The following is a 27,297-nucleotide window of genomic DNA, read 5'->3' on the forward strand; positions in this document are numbered from 1 at the left end:
GAATACAAGGGTTAGCACTGTTACTTCCCGGTTCCAGGTTCAATTCCCGCTTGGGTCACCGTGCGAAGCTTGCACGTTCTCCCCATGTCTGCGTGGGTTTCCTCCCACAAGTCCCGAAAGATGTGCTTGTTAGGTGAATTGATGTTCTGAATTCTCCCTCCATGTACCTGAACAGGCGGCAGAATGTGGCGACTAGGGGATCTTCATTGCAGTGATAATGTACGCCTACTTGTAACACTAATAAAGATTTTTTTTAAAAAATGGAACAGAACATTCATCTAAAGGGTGACCAAGAGTTTTACATGGAAAATAAAAAAATTGTTCCTCACTATTTCACACAGTCAAAGAAGAGAGGTGGTGAAAAGGTAAATGGGGCTGAACTTGAAAAAGGGTCTAGAAGTAAAAGACAAATTTGCAGTCCTAAAAATTGTACTGCAGCTGTGGGAATATATTACATCCTCCAATGTTTTTCTTCTATCTTGCCTTGCGGTTGCAGTAGTACAGACGCTGCAAGTGTTTCCAGACTTTGAAGCAGCTAAGAGGAGTGCAAGGGTAACATGACAATGACCCTCACCTCAATTTCCCAGCCTTCAAGAGGAAAATACCCAACTTCATCAGGAAACTCATCACAAGATAGCTGGGAGGTTGTGAGGACAAAAAAAGTATCCAACCACATATTCAGACACCATAAGTTATGTTCCAATACATGTTAATATGATCATAAAATGATAACTCACTAACTTGTGTAATTTGATTGCCTTGAGCAAAATTAAGCCCGAGTGATATAAAGCTGGCATATTGATTCTTTTAACAATATCTCAACTCGCATTAAGTGATTCACTTATTCATTTTCAGTATGATGACATTCAGGTTTACTCAAACATTAATTGCAGAAAATAGGTATTTATTACCTTAGGAGAAGTAGTCGATCCTTTTCTGATGGATGATCATCAAGCCACTGAGAATACCGAGCTACAGACCACTCTGCCCTCTGTAATTGATTATACACTAATATTACATAACTATATACTGTAATATACCCAGTAAAGTTACAGCAAAGCAAGAAAATACCTGTAATAAATGTATTTATTTATTTTTTAAACATTTAAAGTGCCCAATTCATTTCTTTTCCTATTAAGGGGCAATTTAGTATGCGCAATCCACCTACCCAGCACATCTGTGGGTTGTGGGGTGAGGCCCACGTAAACACGGGGGAGAATGTACAAACTCCACACGGACAGTGACCCGGGTCCTCGGTGCCATGAGGCAGCAGTGCTAACCAATGCACCACCATGCAGTCCTATAAATTTATTTTTCATGTTTTACATAAATGTAGATGTAAAAAATAAATTCACTCAGCTCAGGACTCCCTGATTCATCTTAATATTTTAAAAGCTTTTTTTTTACATCAGTTCAAACTCGAGATGAGACATGCACTCAGGCTGAACCTTCCCATCATTTAGTGCTGCGACACCAATTAATTGGCCATGTTTTTCAACAGTGAAAAAATGTTTTGCCTCCATTTCTAAAGTAGTTACCAACATTCAATCAGTTCATTTATCCAAAAATGGAGTAAAATAATAAATAGAGATGATAGAGTATTAAATATTCTGCAATGATGGATTATCTACTATGGAAAGTCTTGATTTTTTGAGCTTGATTTATTATTGGGAAAAATAGTTTAGCATACTTTATTGGTAAAATTTGATACTGAAGATGGGCAATGCCACATAAAATCTCGGGATCTGTGCCATAATGGCAGCTAAAGGTAATTAAAACTGAGGTACCAAGTCAAAAATTAGGGTCTCTTCAGGACTTGAATGGATGTTTGTTTGGACTACAAGTATATCAAAAATTCACCTTTCTAGAGGAAAAAAAAGTATACAGCAGGGTTTGAAGAGAGGTGCCCTTATTGAGATGTGTAGGATTCTCGGGGCTTCACAGGGTAGATACTGAGGTTGTTTCTCCTTGTGGGAGAATCTAGGACAAGATGGAATAACCTCAGAGTAAGGGTTTGCCCACTTAAGATTGATATGAGGAAGAATTTCTTCTCTGAGCATAGTGAATCTGGAGAATTCTTTATTACAGAGGGCTGAGTCACTAAGTTTGATCAAGGCTGAGATAAACATAGGTAAGGGAATCAACAATTATAAGGATAAGGCAAGAAAGAGCCATGATCTCATGGAATGCAGCACAATGGTTATCACTGTTGCCCCACGGCGCCAAGGACTCAGGTTCGATCCCAGCTCTGTGTCACTGTCCGTGTGGAGTTCGCACATTCCGTGTTTGCGTGGGTTTCGCCACCACAACACAAAGATGTGCAGCGTAGGTGGATTGGTCTGGAAAAAATGACTTGCGTACTCTAAATTTATTTTTAAAAATGCTCCTACATCTTATGGTCATCACTATATATATCTGTAATTTTAACCATGACGTTAGTGATGAGAACATGATTTTCCCAACTTCAAATTAGGATTAACTCAGGTGATATGAAAGCACACTTACTATGCATTTAGAGCATGAGAAAAAACAGCTTCAACAGAAAATGAAAAGATAAACTGAATTAGAATTTAAATGAAATGAAATGAAAATCACTTGTCACGAGTAGACTTCAATTAAGTTACTGTGAAAAGCCCCTAGTCGCCACATTCCGGCACCTGTTCGGGGAGGCTGTTACGGAAATCAAACCGTGCTGCTGGCCTGCCTTGGTCTGCTTTCAAAGCCAGCGATTTAGCCCTGTGTGCTAAACAGCCCCTAAATACATCAACAGAAGCTTCATTATTGCTATATTTTAGTGCAACGATTAGGTCGGTTACCCAGAAAGGAAAAACAAAGCAATCAACAAGTTTTTAACCAGTCAGTTCATCAAATACCTGGTGTGGTGGCTTTAGGTCAGCTGGTGCTCTGGTGAACAGGAAATGAAGAATGGTGCTGTATGGAACAATATCTCCTACAGCTGGGCTAGTAGAAATATGCTCACTTGTTTGGAAGAGTAATGGTCTGTGAAGTACAAAACAGACTTGAGCAAAATGTGTAAAAAATGCTTTGGGTGAAGTGACAGAATATTATTAGAAGAATTTGAGGGTAAATCAACATCTGACAGTAGATTAGATTTCAGGACCGGCATGATCCTGAAGATGGAGGGTAAGTATGGCAAATTTTGGGAATTTGGATAACGACTGATATTGTGAGCCTAGTCAAAAAGAAAAAAGAAGCATTTGTAAGGTCTAGGAGACTGAGAACCGACAAAGCCCTTGAAGAATATAAAGAAAGTAGGAAGGAACTTAAGGAGTTAGGAGGGCTAAAGGGGGCCATGAAACATCCTTGGCAAACAGGATAAAGGAGAATCCCAAGGCAGTTTATTTGTATATAAAAAGCATGAGGGTAGTCATGGAAAGGGTTGGCCCACTCAATGATAGAGGAGGGAATCTATGCGTCGAAACAGATGAAATGGGCGAGGTACTAAATTAGTACTTTGCACTCGTATTCACTAAAGAGAAGGACTTGGTGGATGCGTCTAGGAAAGGGAGTGTAGATATTTGGGTCATGTAGATATCAAAAAGGACGAGGTGTTGAGCATCTGAAAAAGCATTAAGGTGGATAGATGGGATCTACCCCAGAATAAATACCAAGGGAGGAAATTGCTGGGGGCATGACAAAAACCTTTGCATCCTTATTGGCTACAGGTGAGGTCTCAGAGAATGGAGAATAGTCAATGTTATTCCTTTGTTCAAGAAGGTTTAGAAGGGATAATCCAGGAAATTATAGGCCAGTGAGACTTGCCTCAGTGATAGCGAAATTATTAGTAAAGATTCTTAGGGACAAGATTTACATTTGGAAACAAACGGACATATTAGCGATAAGCAGCATGGTTTTGTGAAGGGAAGGTCGTGTCTTACTAACTTGGATTGAGTTTTTTGTGGAAGTGATGAAAATGATTTTTTTTTTTAATAAACAATTTTATTGAGGTAGTTTTTGGCTTTGTGAACAGTTACAGACATCAACAGAAAGAAAGCAAAAAAGGCAAAAATGTGCAAACATCCACGTACATTCAATACTTCAATCGTAACATACTGCACAAGCCCGCTCCTCTCCCACCGGTACTACCTGCCATTTTATCCCTCCTACTGTACTCTACACAACCCCCCCCCCCCCCCCCCCCCCCCGCTGACGCTCACTCTCCCGCAAGGAAGTCAATGAATGGTTGCCACCACCGGGCAAACCCCTGTACAGATCCCCTCAAGGCAAACTCTTAATTTTTTCCATACCCAGGAAACTCGACATGTCCGCAAGCCACAACTCAGTCTTCGGGGGTGCTTTGAGTCCCTCCACGCCAATAGTATTTGTCGCCGGGCTATCAGGGAAGCAAAGACCAAAACATCGGCCTCTTTCTCCCCCTGGACTCCTCCGGGTCTTCCGAAACCCCAGAAATTGCCACCCCTGGACCCATCGCCACCCTTGTTTTTAGCACCCGGGACATGACGCCCGCAAATCCCTCCCAGTACCCCCTAAGCTTAGGGCATGCCCAAACCATGTGAACGTGGTTCTCTGGTCCTCCCGCGCACCTAGCGCATTTGTCCTCTATCCCAAAGAATTTGCTCATCCGAGCCACCGTCATGTGGGCCCGGTGAACGACCTTAAATTGAATCAGCCCAAGCCTGGCACATGTTGCGGTCGAATTTACCCTACTCAGGGCCTCGGCCCACAGCCCGTCCTCCATTTCCCCGCCTAGCTCCTCCTCCCATTTAAGTTTCAGTTCCTCTGTCTGGGACCCTTCCTCCCTCATGAGCACCTTATAAATATCAGAGACTCTACCCTCCCCTTCTTCCCCCCTAGAGACTATTCTGTCTTGGATCCCCATTGGTGGGAGGCGTGGGAAAGATGGGACCTGTCTACGAACAAAGTCCCACAACTGTAGGTACCTAAAATCATTTCCCCTTACCAGCCCAAATTTCTCCTCCAAGCAAAGCTCCCTTCCAGGAACATATCGCCCACCCTTCCCACCCCCGCCCGCCGCCATGCTCGAAACCCCCCATCCATACTCCCGGGGGCTTATCTACGCAGGTAGATAAGGCAGTCAAGGCATACGGCATGCTTGCTTTCATCGGTAAAAATTGGCAGGTCATGTTGCAGCTGTATTGAACCTTAATTAGGCCACATTTGGAATATTGCATACACTTCTGGTCGCCATGCTACCAGAAGAATTTGGATGCTTTGGAGAGGGTACAGAAGAGGTTTACCAGGATGTTGCCTGGTCTGGAGGGTACTAGATAGGAGGAGAGGTTGAATAAACTTGGATTGTTTTCACTGGAACGACCGAGATCGAGGGGGCGACCTGATAGAGGTTTACAAAATGATGAGTGTTATAGACAATAGATAGTCAAGTGCTTTTTCCCAGTGTGGAAAAGTCAATTACTAGGGGACATAGGTTTAAGGTGCAAGGGGGAAAGTTTAGAGATGTGCGAGGCAAGTTATTTATACAGAGGGCAGCGAGTGCCTGGAACACGCTGCAGGAGGAGGTTGTTGAAGCAGATATGATAGCGGTGTTTAAGAGGCATCTTGATGCATACATGGCTAGAAATAGAGAGATACAGACCCCAGAAGTACATAAGGTTTTAGTTTAGACACGCATCTTATCATGATCTGCGCAGGCTTGAAGGGCCTGTTGGCTGTACTGTTCTTTGTTCTCTTTGTAATTCCCATGATTGCTTACGTGGTAGTCTGTGACCGGAGCAATGCTTTCTGATAATTGTTTTCCTGTGTTATTCTTTAGGTGACAGTGGTTTGCTCATTGCTATAACACAGCAAATCTATTGAAGCAGTATGTTCATGTCTGGCACAAGATGCAAGCAATACATACATTTCTCATACTGAAAGAAAGAGGCCACAGATTGGATAGTATCAAAACTTAACGGGTCTAAAAATCATACTTCAGGTGTAAGCAACTCCTTTCCTATAACATAGTATTCATATTGTACAGTGCTTTATTGGATTTCTCACTGTGTGAGTTATTTGCTCAAATTGCAAGTACTTTATTTGTTTATTCTTTCCTAGATCCTGAAAACTATTTTCTCAGTTCATGATTTGTAATCGTGCCTTTGTCAGCACTCTCGTCTGAGTTCAAAGGTTCTGGCTACAAGTCATACTCCAGATCGGAGCACATAATTCAGGTTGAAACTTCAGTGCAGTGCTTAAGGAATATCGTGCTGTCTTTCGGACAAGATGCTAAGCCAAAGCCCCATCTGCCCTCTCAGATTGATATAAAAGATCTTGTGGCACTATACGGAAGAGCAAGGGAACTCTAATCTCAATCGCTCAACAAATATTACTAAAGAAACAGATTATATCCTGGTCATGCTCTCATTGCCGTGGGATCACAAATTAGCTACACATTTGTAGGGCTATGGAACAAAAAAAAAAGGAGAGTGGGTCGGCTGAGTAGCTCTGTAAAGGCATCACCGGCTAAATGACCACTTTCTGTGTTTCATGCAAGCATTAAGTACTGAATTATCACAAAATGTAGGTAGATTTATGTGATTATGGCATTTTATGGATAATATTCTCATTGCTAATCATGCCATCATTATGAAATACACAATTGGCTTTCATATTGTGATTCTACAATAAATTTGTGATAGTTGCAGAAAAGCATATCTATGATATCTATGAAATATTCAATCCCAATTGACAATCTGAGTAAAGTATGAAATACTAATAAAACTTTATCAATATTTTTGTTTTAAAGTAGAAGTAATATATATCTATTTAGATCTAAACGTTCCCGAGACATATCTTGAGCAGAATTAGACTGACCTGAATGACCTCAATAATCGGTAGGGCTTTCCAAGATCTGACACTCTCCGACAAAGGGGTGCCACTGCTAATTCCATCTGCAATATTGCAAGATACAGCACAAGTTAAAACAAAACATACGTTATTTATTTATGCTTTAGTACCCAATTCTTTTTTCCAATTATGGGACAATTTAGCGTAGCCAATCCACTTACCCTGCACATCTTTGGGTTGTGGGGGGAAGACCCATGCAGACACGGGGAGAATGTGCACACTCCACACGGACAGTGACCGAGGGTGGGATCGAACCTGGGTCCTCGGTGCCATGAGGCAGCAGTGCTAACCACTGCGCCACCTTGCCGCAACAAACTAAAACTTTTAACAAGATTTTCTTGTTCCTTTTGGAACATTTGAAAAAAAATCAGAGAATGTAACCTTTTTTCTAACGAAAGACTGGATTGGATACAATTCACCGTAAATATTTGATAAATTTAAGCAGAAAATGTAATTTACGTATGGCATATATCACAAATACACAGGAACACAATTATGAAGTTTATACACATTAACTTAAGAGTATATGACATATTATGTCATTCTCTAGTCATTACAAAATGATAGGATTTTTTTATAAATGTTTTTTTATTGAGTTTTCATATTTTATATATGACAAATTACAAGTTATTAGAGAGAGAGATAAAAAAAAAGGAAAACACAAAATTTTTTTACATGAATATTTACAGGTAAGCATCTTCATAACAATAATTGTGGCCGCCCCCTTTAGCCAGCATACATATTTTACATTTTTACATTCCCCAATATGGCCGAGGCACATGTTTATAGGCATTTATTTATAGTTTGGTTTTGGGCCTTGGCTTGCCATCAAACCCCCATACCGAGCCCGTAGCCTCCCCCCGGCTATCTTCCCCCGATTCCCGCCCATTTTCCCCTGGTTCTTGGCCACCCGACTATTCTTCCTCATGTACGTTGGCCACAAACAGGTCCCGGAACAGTTGCATGAATGGCTCCCACGTTCTGTGGAAGCCGTCGTCCGACCCTCGGATGGCGAATTTGATTTTCTCCATTTGGAGAGATTCCGAGAGGTCGGACAGCCAGTCTGCAGCTCTGGGTGGTGCTGCTGACCGCCAGCCAAACAGGATTCTACGGCGGGCAATCAGGGAGGCAAAGGCAAGGGCGTCCGCCCTCCTCCCCAGGAATAGATCTGGCTGGTCTGAAACCCCGAAGACCGCCACTATCGGGCATGGCTCCACCCTCACCCCCACCACTTTGGACATAGCCTCGAAGAAGGCTGTCCAGTACTCCACAAGTCTGGGGCAAGACCAGAACATGTGGGCGTGGTTGGCCGGGCCTCTCTGGCACCGCTCACATTTGTCCTCCACCTCCGGGAAGAACCTACTCATACGGTTTCTCGTTAAGTGGGCTCTATGTACCACTTTTAGTTGCGTCAGGCTGAGCCTTGCGCACGTGGAGGTGGAGTTGACCCTATGCAGTGCTTCGCTCCAGAGTCCCCACCCTATCTCCATCCCCAGGTCGTCCTCCCATTTCCTTCTTGTTGCGTCCAGTACGGTGTCGTCCCTGTCTACCAGTCGGTCATACATGTCACTACAGTTCCCTTTCTCTAGGATACTTGCGTCCAGTAGGTCTTCCAATAGTGTCTGTCGTGGCGGTTGTGGGTACGTCCTTGTCTCCTTTCGTAGGAAGTTTTTGAGCTGCAGGTACCGTAGCTCGTTCCCCCCAGCTAGCTGAAATTTCTCTGTCAGTTCGTCCAGTGTTGCGATCCTGTCGTCCGTGTATAGGTCCCTGACTGTCAGTGTCCCCCCGTCCTGCCTCCACCTTTTGAAGGTGGCGTCGGTCAGTGCTGGTTTGAACCTATGGTTGTTGCAGATGGGAGCCTTGTCCGACATTTTGTACAGGCCAAATTGCTGCCGCAGTTGGTTCCAGGATTGGAGGGTGGCTGTCACCACTGGGCTGGTGGAGTGTTTTTTGGGTGGGGATGGGAGTGCTGCCGTGGCGAGGGCCCGGAGGGAGGTTCCCATGCAGGAGGCCTCCTCCGCACGCACCCACTCGGCTTCTGGCTCCTGGATCCATCCCCTTACTCGCTCGGCTGTTGCCGCCCAGTGGTAGAATTGTAGATTCGGGAGGGCTAGCCCCCCCCTGGATTTTGTTTTTTGTATGACCTTCTTTGGGATCCTAGCATTTTTACCCCCCCATACGAACGCCATGATATGTTTGTCCAGCGCTTTGAAAAAGGCCTTGGGGATGTAGATCGGAATGGATCTAAACAGGAAAAGGAACCTGGGCAGTACGTTCATTTTGATCGTCTGGACTCTCCCCGCGAGGGAGAGCGGGAGTGTGTTCCATCTTTGCAGGTCCTTTTTAACTTCCTCCGTCAGGCTGGTGAGGTTCCATTTGTGGACCCCTTTCCAGTCATGGGCTATTTGGATCCCCAGGTAGCGGAATTTATTTCGGGCTTGTTTGAACGGCAGGCCCTTTAGCGCTGCCCCCCCCCCCCCCCCCCCCCCTTGCGGGTGTACTGGGAAGATCTCACTTTTGCTCATGTTGAGTTTGTAGCCCGAGAAGGCTCCAAACTCCAAAATGATAGGATTTAATGTTCATTTATATAAAAACAAAACACAAGATGCTACTATGACCATGGCGGCAAAAGTAAAAACTAAGGATGAATATCACTACTACACATTATATACAAATCACTGGTAACAAAGAGCAAGATAAATAAATTGATTCTAAACTGCATCTCTATCTTGTGACATTTCATATTCATCTAACCTTCATAAAAACATAAGAAGCAAGAGCATCAGTAGACCATATGGCCTCTCAAGCTTGCTCCATAACTAAATACAATCAAGGTTGATCTTCTGTCTCAACTTCACTTCCTATCTTTCCCATAGCCCTCGAGTCCCAGAGAGATCAGAGGTCCATCTCAGCTTCTAAAGTTGACAATCCTTAGAGTGAAGAAATTGCTCTTCATCTCAATACTAAATGATCAACCCTTTATCCTGAGACTGTGCTGAGTGCTCTATATATGAATGGATGAGCAACAAATGCTGGCCTTGCCAGCAACCTTCACATCCCATGAATGAATAATAACAAAAACGTGAAGCTCCTTCAGAAACTTGTATGTTTCAATAAGCTCATCTCTTACTCTTTGAACTCGAGTGAGTATAGGACTAATTTACTCAGTATCTTGTCACAGGACAATCCTCTGATTCCAGGAACCAATCTAGTGAACCTTTGTTGTACTGCCCCGAAGGCAAGTGTTTCCCTTATATATGAAGACCAAAAAACTATTTGCAGTACTCCAGATTTTGCCTCAGCAAGTCCTCCAAAATTGCAGTAAAGCTTTTAACCATAGAATCCCTACAGTGCAGGAGGCTATTTAGCCCATCGAGTCTGCACCGACCCTCTGAAAGAGCACCCCAACTAGGCCCACCCCTAACTTGGCCCAGTTCCGTAACCCCACCTAACCTGCACATTCCTGGACACATGGGGGCAATTTTAGCAATCCACCTAACCTGCATATCTTTACACTGTAGGATGATACCCACACAGACACGGAGAGAATGTGCAAACTCCACACAATCACCCAAGGCCAGAATTGAACCCGGTCCCTGGTGCTGTGAGGCAGCAGTGCCAACTAACCACTGTACAGTCTTTTTGCTCTTGTACTCCAGCCCCATTGCAATAAAGGTCATTATGCCATTTGCCTTTCTAATTATTTGCCTTTACTGAACACTAATGTTTAGTGTTCCTCGGCCAAATACACCCAACATTTGCAAATTTCAGGTCTATAAAAAATAATCTGCATCTCTATTAGCACCAAAGTGAATAACCTCACATTCCCCAACTCAACTGTCGGTCTTGTAATATCCTGGCTGTACATTTTGAACACAAACAAAAGACTTCCATTTATGGGCTGGACATTCATTTCGAGACACTGGTGCGTGCGGATTTTATAAGACCACGAGATATAAGAGCAGAATTAGACCACTCGGCCCATCGATTCTGGTCCGCCATTCAATCATGGCTGATATTTTTCTCATTCCCATTCTCCTGCCTTCTCCCCATAACCCCTGACCACCATACTAATCGAAAACCTATCTATCTCTACCTTAACGATTTGGCCTCCACAGCCTTCTGTGGCAAAGAGTTCCACAGGTTCACCATCCTCTTGCTGAAGAAATTCCTCCTTTTTCATAGAATTTACAGTGCAGGAGGAGGCCATTCGGCCCATCGAATCTGCACCGGCTCTTGGAAAGAGCACCCTACCCAAGGTCAACACCTCCACCATATCCCATAACCCAGTAACCCCACTCAACAGGGCAATTTTGGACACTAAGGGCAATTTAGCATGGCCAATCCACCTAACCTGCACATATTTGGAATGTGGGAGGAAACCGGAGCACCCGGAGGAAACCCACGCACACACGGGGAGGATGTGCAGACTCCACACAGACAGTGACCCAAGCCGGAATCGAACCTGGGACCCTGGAGCTGTGAAGTAATTGTGCTATCCACAATGCTACCGTGCTCCTCATCTCTGTTATGAAGGATCATCTCTTTAGGCTGAGGTTGTGCCCTCTGGTTCTAGTTTTTCCTACTAGTGGAAACATCCTCTCCAGGTCCACTCTAACCAGGCCTCGTAGTATCCTAGAAGTTTCAATAAGATCCCCCCCTCATCCTTCTAAACTCCAACGAGTACAGACCCAGAATCCTCAACCGTTCCTCATATGACAAGCTCTTCATTCCAGGGATCATTCTTGTGAACCTCCTCTAGCCCCTTTCCAAGGTCAGCACATTCTTCCTTAGATACGGGGCCCAAAACTGCTCTCAATACTCCAAATGGGGTCTGACCAGAGACTTATACAGCCTCAGAAGTACATCCATCTCTGCTCTTATATTCTAGCCCTCTCAACATGAAGGCATAATTTGCCTTCCTAAATTCCGACTGAACCTGCATGTTAACCGTAAGAGAATCTTGAACAAGGATTCCTAAGTCCCTTTGTGCTTCTGTTTCCTAAGCACTTCCCCATTTAGAAAATATTCTATGCCTCCATTCCTGCTTCCAAAGTGCGTAACCTCACACTTTTCCACATTGTATTCCATCTGCTACTTCTTTTCCCGCTCTCCTAACCTGTCCAAATCCTTATGCAGATCCCCTTCTTCTTCAATATTACCTGTCCCTCTGCACATCTTTGTATCATCTGCAAACTTAGCAACAATGCCTTCAGTTCCTTCTTCTAGATCGTTAATGCATATTGTGAAAAGTTGTGGTCCTAGCACCGACCCCTGAGCCACAACAGGAGTCATCAGCTGCTATCCTGAAAAAGACCCCTTTATCACCACTCTCTGCCTTCTGCCAGTCAGCCAATTCTCTATACATGCCAGGATCTTGCCCTGAACACCATGAGCACTTAACTTATTTAACAATCTCCTATGCAGCACCGTGCTATCTTCTTTTATATTATTAGCCAGTTTACACTCATATTTCATCTTCTCTCCCTCCTATTGCTTTTTTAGTTGTCCTCTTCTCGCTTTTAAAGGCTTCCCAATCCTCTGGATTCCCACTAATTCTCGCCACTTTGTATGATTTTTCTTTTATGCTGTCCTTGACATCCCTCTTCAGCCATGAATGCCTTGTCCTCCCCTTAGCATATTTGCGCCTCCTTGAAATGAATGTCTGTTTGCCTCCCGAATCACCCCCAAAAGCTCTTGCCATTGTGTTCCACTTTCTTCCCGGTTAGGCTCCCCTTCCAATCAACTCTGGCCAGCTTCTCTCTCATGTCTTTGTAGTTACCTTTATTTAATTATAATACTGTTACAACTGATTCCAGCTTCTTCATCTCAAACTGCAGGGTAAATTCTATCATATTGTGGTCACTGCCCCCAAAGGGTTCCTTCACTTTAAGTTTGCCTCATTACAGATCACCAAATCCAGAATTTCCTGTTCCCTAGTAGGCTCTGTCACAAGCTTCTCCAAAAAAAAAATCTCTTAGACATTCCACAAATTCCTTTTCTTGGGATCCACTACCAACTTGATTTCCCAGTCCACCTGCATATTGAAGTCCCCCATGGTTATTGTAATATTGCCTTTTTAATATGCCTTTTCTATCTCCTGATTTATTTTCTGCCTCAGATTCTGACTACTGCTAGGGGGCCTGTACATTTCTCTTGATTTTTGTGATTCCTCAACTCTACCCACACAGATTCAATGCCTTCTGATCCTATATCGCATCTTGCTATCAGTTTCACTTCATTCCTTACTAACAATGCAACCTCACCCCCTTTGCCCATCTGCCTGTCCTTTCGATAGGACACATATACTTGGATATTTAGATCCCAGCCCTGATCCCCTTGCTCTGTGATGTCCACAACATCGTACTGGCCAATTTCAATGAGCGCAACAAGTTTGTTTACCTTATTCCGTATACTGCATTTAGGTACAACACCCTCAGTCCTGCATTGACCACCTCCCTTCTCATACTTGTCACCTGTTTTGCTCCTCCTCAGGTTAGATTCCTGCTACCTTCTATACTCTCTGTCCTATTACGTGGTCTGGAAACTGTACTAACCTCTCCTGAACCCTCGGCTCCTTTAACTAGTTTAAAGTCCTCATCATTAACCTGCACTTCTACTCACTCCTTTAACTTTGATTTTCTAATTCTCCATACAACTGAACCCTCTCCCCCCACTATTTAGTTTAAAGCCTTGGAAAATCATGAAGAATGGTTTGCCTGCGGGTCCTTCAAAATTTAACAGCAGGACTCGATTACTATCTTTGGTCCCCAATTCCCAGCTACAGTCAGCCAGATTATGAAGTTAGGCCTTTGGCATTAGGCTGCATCTAGGGAATGGAGAGGAGCCAGGATGATCTGGGAGGAAATTGGTGTCTGTAGCCAGCAAAGATCAAGATGCAGAGAAAAGGAAAAAAAACTGGATGATCGCAGGTCAAAGGCCCAATCTCAACATAAACTTGATGAATTGTTAGAAACACACAAAGTTCTGACCCTAGCTAAAACAAACTATTTCTATGATAACATGAGGTTAGGGCAGGCAAATGAGAGGTAGTTGATTTAACCTTTGGCTTTATAAATAACTTATTTTTACTGATTCGCTTTGTCTGTCAAAATATATATATCCTAGAATTCTTGATTTGGTCATTTCGTACTTCAGCAATGGTGTCTCTTAAGTAGCATTATTTAATTTGAACTGTTGCCTTTTAATTTGGCATTGTTTGTTATGACTCTCAATTAGTATTTTGGAATCTGAAAATTAAAATCAACAAAGACAAAATAGAAAGATAACCCCCGGTATTAGTTCTTACCTGTGCAAAATCTGCAGCCAACCTCATTTTACCTCCTTCGCCCAGTGGTCTCAGCAGACTTGCATTACGGATAAATAGTTGAATAGCTCTCTGTGCAATATTTTCTGTATTGTCATAGATAAAGTCCACGCACTCAAAGTTTTTAAAGTAGTCACTCATGATACGTGATATAAAACCTTGTAATTCTTTCATGTAAAGAGAACATGGGACTTCAGGCTTCCCAGATGAAGACCTGTAGAAATGAACACAAATCAAATCACTATTCCAGGGGCAAACACAGGCCAGCTTACTTCTATTCCGTAAAAGTGTAATATTTTTCTTCGATTTCATAGAATTTACCAAATTCAGAATCTTTACAACAACTAAGATCCCCACTTTAGGTAAGCCTGAATGCAGATATTGTTTGCCTTCTCAGTTTTGGCCTTTTAAAAAAAAATTTTTTAAATGTTTTTTATTGGGTTTTTGAACAAAGTATATTTACTGTTATGTACACAGGATAAGAAATATACACATATATAGAAGAGAAGGGCACACCCCAATGGGCAATACTCGAATGGGTTTGGTGTTGGTGTTGTTGCTTGCTTCTCCGGACAGATCTCGCTGCTGTCTCGCGCCCACCTCCGCTTCTGACGTTCCTCCCGTCTTTCATCTTTATTCTCCTTGTTCCCTACTCCTGGAGATGCCATGTTCGTTATTGTATCCCATGCCTTCCTTCCGGCTCTCATTTCCCTGCCTCCCTCTCACCTCCCTGGTTCTCCTCTCTTGTTCCCTGTCTCTTCCCCCCCCCCCCCCCCCCCCCCTTCTGTGGTTCGCCTTTCTTTCTTCTTAGGTTTAGATGACCCCCTCCCCTTCCCAGTCTATCTCTCCCTCTCATGCTTCTCCCCCCCCCCCTTCCCAGTCTATCTCTCCCTCTCATGCTTTGGCTACTTTCCCCTGATTCTTGGCTACCTGGCTATTCTTCCGCCTGTTCGTTGGCCACAAACAGGTCCCGGAGCAATTGCGTGAATGGCTCCCACGTTCTGTGGAAGCCGCCGCCTGATCCTCAGATGGCGAATTTGATTTTCTCCATTTGGAGAGATTCTGAGAGGTCAGACAGCCAGTCAGCAGCTTTGGGTGGTGCTGCTGCCCGCCAGCCCGAACAGGATTCTGCGGCAGGTGATCAGGGAGGCAAAGGCAAGGGCGTCCGCCCTCCTCCCCAGGAATAGATCTGGCTGGTCTGAAACCCCGAAGACTGCCACTTTCGGGCATGGCTCCACCCTCATCCCCACCACTTTGGACATTACCTCAAAGAAGGCTGTCCAGTACCCTGCCAGTCTGGGGCAAGACCAGAATATGTGGGCGTGGTTAGCCGGGCCACCTTGGCACCGTTCACATCTGCTCCCCCTACTGGTGGGTGGACTGGGAAGATCTCACTTTTGCTCAAGTTGAGTTTGTAGCCCGAGAAGGCGCCAAACTCTTTCAGGAGCGCGATGATTCTGTAGTTATGGCCTTTTTTATCTTCCTTCCTCCTGCTACTGCCAAAACACAACATTTTCCCAATTTACTGCACTTTATTCCCTTGACCCCCAATTCATTCATGAGATGCGAGTCATGAATAATAAATGTTGGTCTTGCCAATTTCCCCGAGTTGATGGCGGTAAGCATGCTTCTTGAACTGATGCCGTACATGTGGAGAAGGTACACTATTAAGTGCTATTAGATAACAGTGTCCAAGATTTTGACAACTGGTAATGAAGGAACAGCAAGTTTCCCCGATTCATCTCGTGGAACTCTGTCTGATTGGTATTCTACTGCCAAACCAGACTAGAGGTCCTCCTGAACAGCCTCAGTACTCAGCTTGAATCATGTCATACTAAGTTGCAGCATCTGCCACCTAAACTGTTCAAAAGCAACCACGTGAGCTGCTCCATCACCCCCCATCCAGATTACCCCGACCCATGTTCCTGAAGGCAAGTTTCCTCAACCACATCCACATCCCCTTTTCCACAAATTTTCTGTTGATGGGTATACCATTAGATGTCTGCTCTGTACACCCCTATGCAATACCAACTTTCACAGGAAAAATGCTCCCCCAACCCTAACCTCATGCTTTAAAAAAAAAATCATTTACGGGATGTGGGTGTCGCTGGTTAGGCCAGCATTTATTGCCCATCCCTAGATGGCTTGCAGAAGGTGGTGGTGAGTTGCTTTCTTGAACCGCTGCAGTCCTTGATGTGTAGGTATACCCAGTGTGCTGTTAGGGAGGGTCTTCCAGGATGTTGCCCCAGCAACAGTGAAGGAGCGGCGATATATTTCAAAGTCAGGGTGGTGAGTGCTTTGGAGGGGAACCTCCAGGTGATGGGGGTCCCAGGTATCTGCTGCTCTTGTCCTTCTAGATGGTAGTGGGCGTGGGTTTGGAATCTGTTGTCTAAGGTACCTTGGTGAGTTACTGCAGTGCGTCTTGTAGATGGTACACATGGCTGCCACTGTTCATCGGTGGTGGAGGGTTTGAATATTCGTGGAAAGGGCAGCAATCAAGAAGGCTGCTTTGTCTTGGATGATATCGAGCTTCTTGAGTGTTGTGGGAGCTACACTGATCCAGGCAAGTGGAGTGTATTCCATTACACTCCTGAGTTGTCCATTGTAGATGGTGGACAGGTTTTGGGGGTCAGGTGGTGAGTCACTCGCCGAAGGATTTCTAGCCTTTGACCTGCCTTGGTAGCCACAGTATTAATGGGGCTAGTTCAATTCAGTTTCTGATCAGTGGTAAGGCCCAGGATGTTAATTGTGGGGGATTCAGCTATGGTAATGCCATTGAATGTCGCAGGGCGGTAGTTATATCCTCTCTTGTAGGAGATGGTCATTGCCTGGAACTTGTGTGGCATGAATGTAACTTGCCACTTGTCAGCCTCAGCCTGGATATTGTCCAAGTCTTGCTGCATTTGGACATGGACTGCTTCCTTATCTGAAGAGTCGCGAATGGGGCTGAACATTGCAGTCATCCACAAACATCCACACATCTGACCTTATGATGGAAGGGCGGTCATTGATGAAGCAGCTGAAGATGGTTGGGCTTTGGAAACTACCCTGAGGAACTCCTGCAGTGATGTCCTGGAGTTGAGATGATTGACGTCCAAACACCACAGCCATCTTCCTTTGTGCCAGGTATGACTCCAACCAGTGGAGAATTTTCCCCCTTATTCCTCTTGACTCCAGTTTAACTAGAGCTCCTTGATGCATACTCAGTCAAATTCTGCCTTGATGTCAAGGGCATTCATAAGTACACCAGAAATATGGGCTTGAACAATACCTGCTTTGCCGACAGTGATTTCTTCCCTCACTGAAGCTATTCATGTATGGAATGATCTGTCTAGACATAGAAAATAGGTGCAGGAGTAGGCCATTCAGCCCTTCGAGCCTGCACCACCATTCAATCTGATCACGCAAATTCAGCATCCCACTCCCGCTTTCACTCCATACCCCTTGATCCCTTTAGCCATAAGGGTTATGTTCAGCTCCCTCTTGAATATATCCAACGAAAACTGGCCCAACAACATTTTGTGGTAGAGATTTCCACAAGTTCACATCTCTGAGAGAAGACGTTCTTCCTCCTCTCAGTCCTGAATGGTTTCTTAGGCTGTGACCCATAATTCTGGATGTACCCAACATCGGGAACATTCTTCCCGCATCTAGTCTGTCCAGGCCCATATGTTTCGATGAGATCCCCTCTCATTCTTCTAAACTCCAGTGAGTACAAGCCCAGTCTATCCAGTCTTTCTTCTTATGAGAGTCTTGCCATCCCGGGAATTAGTCTGGTGAACCTTTGCTGGACACCCTCAATAGCAAGAATGTTCTTCCTCAAACTAGGAGACCAAAACTGCACACAATAGTCAAGGTGTGGCCTCATTAAGGCCCTCTATAACTGCAGCAAGACATCCCTACTCCTATACTCAAATCCTCTTACTATGAAGGCCAGCAAGCCATTAACTTTCCTCACCGCCTGCTGTACCTGCACGCTAACCTTCAGCCATGGCACCCAGGTCCCTTTGCATTTCCCCTTTTCCTAAACTGCCACCATTCAGATAATAATCTGCCTTCCTGTTTTAGCCACCAAAGTGGATAACCTCACATTTATCCACATTATATTGCATTTTCCCACTCAGCCAGCCTCTTTGCATCCTTCTCACAGCACATACTGCCACCCAGCATAGTGCTGTGTGCAAATTTAGAGATATTGCATTCAATTCCTTCGTCCAAATCATTAATGTATATTGTGAACAGCTGGGGTCCCAGCACTGAACCCTGCAGTACCCCACTAGTCACTGCCTTCCACTCTGAAAATTGCCCATTTATGCCCACTCTCTGCTTCCTGTCTGCCAACCAGTTCTCTATCCACATCAATACATTACCCCCAATACCATGAGCTTTAATTTTGCTCACTAATCTCCTGTGTGGGATCTTGTCAAAATCCTGTTGAATGTACAGATACACAACATCCACTGGTTCACCCGTGTCCACTCTACTGGTCACATCCTCAAAAAATTCCAGAAAATTTGTCAAGCATGATTTCCCTTTAGTCAATCCATGCTGACTTGGACCGATCCTGTCCCTGCTTTCCAAATACTCAGTTATTTAATCCTTAATAATTGCCTCCAGCATTTCCCCCACCACCGATGTCAAGCTACCAGTGTAAAATTCCCCATTTTCTCTCTCCCTCCTTTTTTAAAAAGTGGGGTTACATTAGCTACCCTCCAATCCACTGGAACTGTCCCAGAGTCTATAGAGTGTTGTAAAATGATCACTATTTCTAGGGCCACTTTCTTAAGTACTCTGGGATGCACAGCATCAGACCCTGGGGACTTATCGGGTTATAATTGCATCAATTCCCCCAATACAATTTGCTGACATAAGGATTTCCTTCAGTTCCTCGTTCATGCTAGACCCTTTAACCCCTAATATTTCAGGAAGGTTATTTGTGTCCTCCTTAGTGAAAACAGATCTAAAGTATTCGTTCAACTGGTCTGTCATTTCTTAGTTTCCATTATGAATTCACCTGATTCTAACTGTAAAGGACCTACATTTGTCTTCAAATGTACGCAGAAGAATACTTTTTACTGTACCTCGGTACACGTGACAATAAAACAAATCCAACACGTGCAGACACAGGGAGAATGTGCAAACTCCACACAGCCAGTTATCCAAGACTAGAATTGAACCTGCATCTCTGGTGCTGTGAGGCGTTGTGCGGCACTGTGCCACTTTGCCGCCCCAGTTGCATTTTTTTTTTATACATTCATTGCCTCTGCACCTGTTTTAATATAATAAAGGAGACCAGAACTGTTCACAGTACTCTAAGTGTGGTCTAACCAAGTTTCAGAACAAATTTCACGCAGTTTAATCATTATGTCCTTAAAAATATATTTTTAAATTCTTTCACTCGATTTGGGCTTTGCTGGCTCGGTTAGCATTCATTGTCCATTCCTATTTGCCCTTGAGAAGGTGGTGGCATGCTACCTTCTTGAACCTCCACAGTCCGTATGTTGTAGGAACATCCAAAATGCTGCTAGAAAGAGAGTCCCAGGATTTTGATCCAGTGACAGTAAAGGAACGTTGATATAGTTTCAGGTCAGGATGGTGTGCAGCTTGGAGGTGAACTTGCAGGTGATGGTGTTCGCATGCATCTGATGCCCTTATACTTATAGGTAGTGGAGGTCTGTCAAGGGAGCCTTGATGCATTGCTGCAGGGCATCTTGTAGAAGGTACATACCACGGCCACTGTGCAGCAGTGATGGAGGGAGTGAAAGTTTAAGTTGGTGGGCGGGGTGCCAATCAAGTAGGCTGATTTGTCATATACATTATATTTGACGTATCAATAAATATTCCTTCAGTAATAAAAATATATTTATGTTGTCAAAACATTGAACAGAAAATTACAGACTGCATTTCCAGTGATTGTTGAACAAACTGATCTCAATCAGCACAACAGTTGGGTATTAGAAAAGATGTCAGCACTGCAGATTTGGGATTGGCAGGCGAATGGAATATATACAAGGACTCCTTCTCCAATTGCTATTCAGCGCATCTTGCTGGAAATCGCAAGTTAGGCTATGATTTCAATAGTTTAGTCTGTTGAAGACATTGCCTTGCATGTTAGCTGAAGTATTATAGTGCTAACTGTGATATTTGTGGATTCAGTACCTTCAGAAGGGGAGAGTACTGGCCACAAAAGTCATGGGGTTTATGACAATGGTTTTATTTGCAATAAGGTTCTCAAATCCAACTTTGCGTCAGAGGAATTATGTTAGCTAATTCACCCTGAATTTCAGCTTTTGTAACCTTTTCTGTCTAATAATTACCCTGAAAAGTCTTCTTGGTGCATCGTGATAATAATGGCCTCAATAGAGTCTTCCACAGAGTTCAGTAATGGCTGGACTGCACTTCCCATGAGAGCTTGAATTGTCTAAAGTGAAATAAAGATTTAATATTGAAATTTGTAACTTTCAAACATGGTAAGTATATTATTTTTCTTCAATTTGAAATTGAAAAATATTTAAAATATTTAAAAGTTTGTGCAATCTTAACAAACTTATGAAATAAAACTCCATACATTTCAGCACCAATAGGAAAGTTCACTGAGAGATTCCATAAAGGTGACGCATAGGCCAAGAGTGAAAAACTCATACTGATACGGGAGGAGGGGGGGTTGCAAAATGTCTGGATGAAAACAAATGTTCCACCCCTATTCAAAAAGAATGATAAATACAACAATTGGCAGGAAATTTTTTAAAGACAATAAACAGTGCAAAATTAATTAAAAGTATGAACTAATAAATGAAAGTCGGCATGAATTTGTTGAAGGAAAATTCTGTTAAACTGATGAAATAACAAAGTGGGTTGATGAGGGCAGTGTGGGTGATGTACAGTGAAGTCCACACTTAGTGCTGTGATCCTGAAAATCATGACTTTAAAGCAATGTACAAGTTGAAATGCCATATGATGCATGTGCAGCACTGTGCATTCCTGGCTGAAATAATATGCAAAATGAAACACCACTAAATATTAAAAAATTACAAAATAAAAGTAAAAAAAATTACAGTACTGTAGTCACCTTCAGCGCTTGTAGATTGACAACGCTCCATCCATCTCGTGGCAGAAATTGGTCAATGCAGTTAGCACCTACCAGCACTGACGAAATTAAGCCATTAGATGGAGTCAAGGACTTGATATGAGTTTAGGAGTCAGGAACAGTGGAAGTGCACATTCCAGTACTCCGGCAAGAATAGAGGGGGGGAGGGAGGAGAAAGAAGAGCAGAGTCGCAGTCAGCAAAGCTGGGGAGGGGGGAGAAAGAGGAGAGACAGTGAGCCAACGGGGCAGAGCAAGGCAACTGGGGTGGGGGAGAGAAAGAGAGGTAACGGAGGGGGGAGTGGAGAAGTAACGGGAGCGGAAGAGAGGTAATGGGAGGGGACGGAAGAGAGGTAACGGGGGGGAAGAGAGGTAACGGTGGGCGGAAGAGAGGTAATGGGGGGGCGGAAGAGAGGTAACGGGGGAGCAGAAGAGAGGTAATGGGGAGCAGAAAAGAGGTAACGGGGGAGCGGAAGAGAGGTAACGGGGGGGAAGAGAGGTAACGGTGGGCGGAAGAGAGGTAATGGGGGGGGCGGAAGAGAGGTAACGGGGGAGCAGAAGAGAGGTAATGGGGGAGCAGAAAAGAGGTAACGGGGGGGCGGAAGAGAGGTAACGGGGGGGGCGGAAGAGAGGTAACGGGGGGGGGCGGAAGAGAGGTAACGGGGGGGGGTGGAAGAGAGGTAACGGGGGCGGAAGAGAGGTAACGGGGGGCGGGAGAGAGGTAACGGGGGCGGAAGAGACCAGAAGTATATTTCTGAGGATGGTGTTTCGATACATTATTGAGCCAGATAGATGCATGAACTTTGCAGCTGACCATGCAATGTCTCACTTCAAAGGGGTTGACAATGACACTTCTACTCAGAATTTCCTTGGTGGCTTTTCTAATTGGTCAGTGGAACCTTGGTGGAAAGCCATATAAACCATGTTATTGAGATTTTGATAATGCAAGTGTCAATTTCAGATGTTATCTTTTAAGTCAAACAAAAAGACCCAAAGAAGCGTGAACTGAAAATGTAGAATACGAAAAACAAAATAATACAACTGAAATGGTCTGTAAATTACCGTCAAAGCTGTTCTAATCGTTTGTTCAGCTGCTAAAGGTAAGGAGCTCAACATAGACAGGACCTGGAAAAGCAAACAACAGATACGTCACACTCATGGTAGATAGAACACTCTCTTAAACATGTATCTCTCCTCAATTTCCTTTTCGATAATGAAAGTAAGTCCAGTGCTGTGTAACTTCCTTCATAATTTAAAACCTCAACTTCCCCAATCAATCTTGAAACTTTACTCAGAGCCTGATCTTTTTTTAAAAATAGTAATTTAGAGTACCCAATTCTTTTTCCAATTAAGGGGTAATTTAACGTGGCCAATTCACCTACCCTGCACATCTTTGGGTTGTGGGGGTGATTCCCACGCAGACACGGAAAGAATGTGCAAACTCCACACGGACAGTGACCCGGTGCCGAGATCGAACCTGGGACCTCAGTGACATGAAGCTGCAGTGCTAACCACTGTGCCGCCGTAGTACTCTGAGTTTGATCTAATATTTTTGCAGATGGAATGCCCAAAAGTGCACCGAGTATTCCAAATGTATCATCAACGATAAATTAGGATAACATTTTGAGGCCACAATAATTACACGGTGAAGGAGGGAGACAAGATCATAATTCCCAAGACTACCATGAAGGGAGTTCTTAAAGTTATACTATTATCTTCTTTCCACATGGCACTGGCATCATGTGTTCTGTGGAGGATAAATGAATGGGGAAAAATAAATGATTATCATCTTTGATAGCCCCATTACCAAGCTTACTCATTAAATAAGCACTTGTTTGTTGCTTCCCAGTTTAAAGCCAAATTGTGGATGGGCTGTCACAAATCAAGTGTTACAAGTGTCAGAGCAAAGGAATGAAATGAGGCTGACTGCCAAATTCCTCCTCTGAAAGTATGACCAACAATTTTTCCACACCCTTACCCACCACGCCAAACCCACCCCAAAGCAGGGAACACTGCCCAATCTTCGACAGCTCTGCCATATTTAAACAGTAGGAAGGCCGGTTAAACTGGATAAATTCCTTGCCTCCTGTATGAAATATTGTCAACCTCAATCATTGAGAAAATGGGAGTGGTTTGAACAAGAGGCTCACAGATAATCCTTCTGGGAGAGGGGATCTAGTAATGGCTTCTGCTCCATATTTTCTGCCATCATATCTAGGAAGATCCCAGGTTAAAAGCACAGAAGAATTATTTTGTGTTTCTGATCCCATTCAATGAAGGACCTTTCATTCCATCTTGCACTTCACCCCTTAGCAGCAGAGGATCCGGTCTGTGTTGCAGCTACACCACAGAGCATATCCTGCATTTTTAAATAATTTCCACTGGGTTTGATTATGCCAGTAGGTGCAAATCACAAACTGGTGCAACTCTACAGGGGGGAGAGGGGGGGGGGGGGGGGGGGGGGGGGGGGGGCAAGCTCTGCAGGTACAACATTTCTAGTTTGGTGGGGAGAGTGAAAGCTGATCTGGCAAGGTGGGATGGTCTTCCTCTGTCACTGGCGGGTTGGGTTAAAATGGCGGTTAAAATTAACATGTTGCCGCGATTTCTGTTTATTTTTCAATGCCTGCCGATTTTCCTGCCAAAGGCTTTTTTCAGAGAGATTGAGGGAAGGATTACGCCGTTCATATGGGGAGCAAAGGTGGTCAGAGTTAGAAAGGTGCTGTTACAGAGGGAAAGGCAGGCAGGGGGTTTGGGTCTTCCGAACCTGATGTATTACTACTGGGCGGTGAATGTGGAGAAGTAGAGAGCTGGATCAGACGGGTTGATTCCCAGTGGGTCAGAATGGAGGTGAGTTTGTGCAGGGGGACGGGATTGAACGGCACTAGCAACAGCGCCGCTCCCGATAGCCCCGGGGAAATACTCAGGGAGTACGGTAATAATAGCTTAATTGAGAGTTTGGAGGCAGTTTTGCCAACACTTCGGGTTGGGGCCAGGGTCAAGGGAAATGCCGATTCGGGGGAACCACAGATTTGAGCCAGGGAGGTGAAATGGAAATTTTCGGAAATGGGGGGAGAAGGGGATGAAGACACTAAAAGATTTGTTTCTTGGGGGTCGGTTTGCAGGACTCAAGGAGCTGGAAGCGAAGTATGGGCTGGAGCAGGGGGAAACCCGTACCAGCGTCCCCGAACAGGCGCCGGAATGTGGCGACTAGGGGCTTTTCACAGTAACTTCATTGAAGCCTACTTATGACAATAAGTGATTTTCATTTCATTTTCATTTTTTCATTTCAAATGTTTAGATACATGCAGGTTCGAGATTTTGCCAGAAAGGAGATACAGGGCTTCCCGGTGGAGCCAGCCTCCACATTGCTGGAGGAGGTGCTGACGACAGGGGGACTGGAGAAGGGGGTAGTGTCAGCGGTTTACGGGGCTAATTTGGAAGAGGAGAAGGCATCACTGGAAGGGATCAGACCAAAGTGGGAGGAAGAGTTGGGAGAGGATATGGAGGAGGGGTTCTGGTGTGAGGTGGTCCGGAGAGTGAATGCCTCCACCTCGTGTGCGAGGTTGGGGCTGATACAGCTGAAGGTGGTATACAGAGCACACCTCACGAAGGCGAGGATGAGCCGATTCTTTGAAGGAGTAGAAGGTATGTGTGAACGTTGCGGGTGGGGGGGGGGCCCGCTAATCACGTTCATATGTTTTGGTCCTGTCCAAAGCTAGAGGATTACTAGGAGGAGGTTTTTAGGGTAATTTCTAAAGTGGTGCACGTGAAACTGGACTCGGGCCCCTGGGAGGCCATATTCGGGGTGTCGGACCAGCCAGGGTTGGAAACGGGTGCGGAGACAGATGTTGTAGCCTTCGCCTCGTTGATTGCCCGAAGGTGGATCCTGTTGGGATGGAGAGCAACCTCTCCACCCTGTGCCCTGGCGTGGGGGAACCTGTTGGAATTCGTGACTCTTGAGAAGGTTAAGTTTGAACTGAGGGGAAGGATAGAGGGGTTCTACAATTCATGGGCATTATTCATTATGTATGCATTTTCAAGAACTGGATAACATCGAACGTGAGTTGGGGGGGGGGGGGGACCTGTCTGTGTTAATGGTGACTATGGGTGATTCCTGACTCCGTTTTGTCATTTGTTTATGTGAACATACAGGCTAATGTTTTTGGTTTGGTGGGAGGATGGGATCGTTGTTATTGATATGGGGATTGACATATTTGTTACTGATTATTGTTTCTTGTTGGTGGGTGTAAATTTGGGAGAAAATGTGAAAAAGGAGGAGAATAAAAAATGTTTTAAAAAATAACTACAGCAAAACTGCTTCAAAATAAAATTCAGCCCCTTTGGCTAAATTGAAAATCTTCACTTCTTGATAATAAGGAGGAAAAAAGTAATATATAAACTGGAAAATGTTAATTTTATACCAAAATCTAATCCACAGGTTTAGCAATATGCCAGACATTACAATTATTTTTTTTTATATGCTTCATTCTTTTCATATTTGCTTTAAGCAATAGAATAGCTACAACTTGCCCAGTTACATTCTCAGCAAAAATGCCAGCCCGTACCTTCAACATCGCTTGATACAATGTGTACAATGAATTCACCACTGCTACATTCCTTCTCTGTCCCTCTGTCAGTGGCCCAATCACTTGACTGGCATCACCCTGTGTGGACAGCTTCAAAAAGAAAATGCCTAAATTACATACATTTGATTTTGAATAACTTTGTATATAATTCAGTGCAACTATGTTTCCTTCCTCACTTTTTATAGCACAAAGCTGAGACGAGCAGACACGAAGACAGGTATCAACAAGAACTGGGTAGTGACATGACTGTTTGGTTTTCAGCAGAAATTGTACTTCATAGTTCAACCTGCTTCCCAACCTTTGCTTAGGCTAAACTTGGCCAGATAGATTGGGTGTACTGCACAACTGAGAAAACTACACATAAAGTCTACTACCAAGACTGTCTATTTGTACCTCTGAAATATCACCTGTCTCCATACCTACCTCATCCCCATTGTCAACCATTCGTACTTTTATCACCATCACAGTTAGATCCTCCTGGATCTGAGTACGCCAATTGCAATTTTTCCCCTCTGCTCCATCAGGAGATCCTCCAGCCATCGGGCCCCTGCTTGCTCAATTCTCTTAAACCTCTTAGACTGATTATACTTCTTGCCACTTTCTAATCGCTCCTGAAATTCTGTGTTTGATGCCATCCTTTGGGCATCTTGTCCAACTCCTCTCATTTTCCACTCACGGGAACACTTGTCCGAGGCCGCACATAGCCCCGTTTTCTACATCGAGGAGCTCTGCTTTCCAGAATTTCTCGGTGTAGCGAGAGATTGGGACGCCGTATTTCAATGGTGTCCCGATCTGCAAAGCCCCAACGTGATCCCCAAACTCGCCCCCAGTCTCAACACATTATGGAAGGGGCCCAGTCCCCACTGCACCCCCCTTAACAACCTGTGCAGGACACTCCTGGCCCAATCAGCAGCACACAGAAAATGCCAGCATGGCACCTTGGCAATGCCACACTGGCAGTACCCCTGCCAGCTGGCAGGGCCACCTCAGCATCTTGACAGTGCCAAAGTACCACTCTGCCCACAGAGCATGCATCTGGGGGCCTCTGATCCCCTGGGAGACCCCAAGTGCCATTCCGTCTGGTCCTCATTTGAGGGAACCAGTGCTAGATGGCGCTCATCCGAGGTCTCGGAGGCTAAGGGAGTAGATCCCAATGCTTCGGGCACCGTGAGAATTTACACATTAATCTGAGATGAGCTGTCTCGCTTGAATATGCGGATTTGCTAAAAAGTGATCCCACTCACAATGGGCAGGATTTACAACCCAACGTCCCGCGAGATCGTGCTAGATCTCGCGAGGCATTGCGAGCCGGGTAGAGCCCGGCAGTGGGGTCTCCGGCTTCTATCGGCCATGCTGCTCCATTGGATCGTGCCCAATATGTAGAGTTTTCTCAGTCATGCAGTATACGCAGCTTGCCTGGTGACTAAAGGAGGTATCCTCTCAACACTTACAAA

At 44.5% G+C, this 27,297-nt stretch overlaps 1 protein-coding gene across 2 annotated transcripts in view; it reads right to left on the minus strand.

The window, feature by feature from the left end:
- cog5 (component of oligomeric golgi complex 5) overlaps nucleotides 1-27,297 on the minus strand; it is a 177,067-nt gene that overhangs the window by 1,557 nt on the left and 148,213 nt on the right. For both annotated transcript variants that reach the window (XM_038811337.1, XM_038811338.1), the window contains 7 exons: nucleotides 25,823-25,933; nucleotides 22,320-22,382; nucleotides 20,491-20,594; nucleotides 14,156-14,387; nucleotides 6,814-6,890; nucleotides 2,874-3,000; nucleotides 912-991 (listed from right to left, as the gene is read on the minus strand). In XM_038811337.1, coding sequence (XP_038667265.1) covers nucleotides 912-991; nucleotides 2,874-3,000; nucleotides 6,814-6,890; nucleotides 14,156-14,387; nucleotides 20,491-20,594; nucleotides 22,320-22,382; nucleotides 25,823-25,933 — 794 coding nt within the window. The remainder of the gene's footprint in view (nucleotides 1-911; nucleotides 992-2,873; nucleotides 3,001-6,813; nucleotides 6,891-14,155; nucleotides 14,388-20,490; nucleotides 20,595-22,319; nucleotides 22,383-25,822; nucleotides 25,934-27,297) is intronic.

Source organism: Scyliorhinus canicula, chromosome 11, assembly GCF_902713615.1.
Source record: "Scyliorhinus canicula chromosome 11, sScyCan1.1, whole genome shotgun sequence".
Lineage (NCBI taxonomy): Eukaryota > Metazoa > Chordata > Chondrichthyes > Carcharhiniformes > Scyliorhinidae > Scyliorhinus > Scyliorhinus canicula.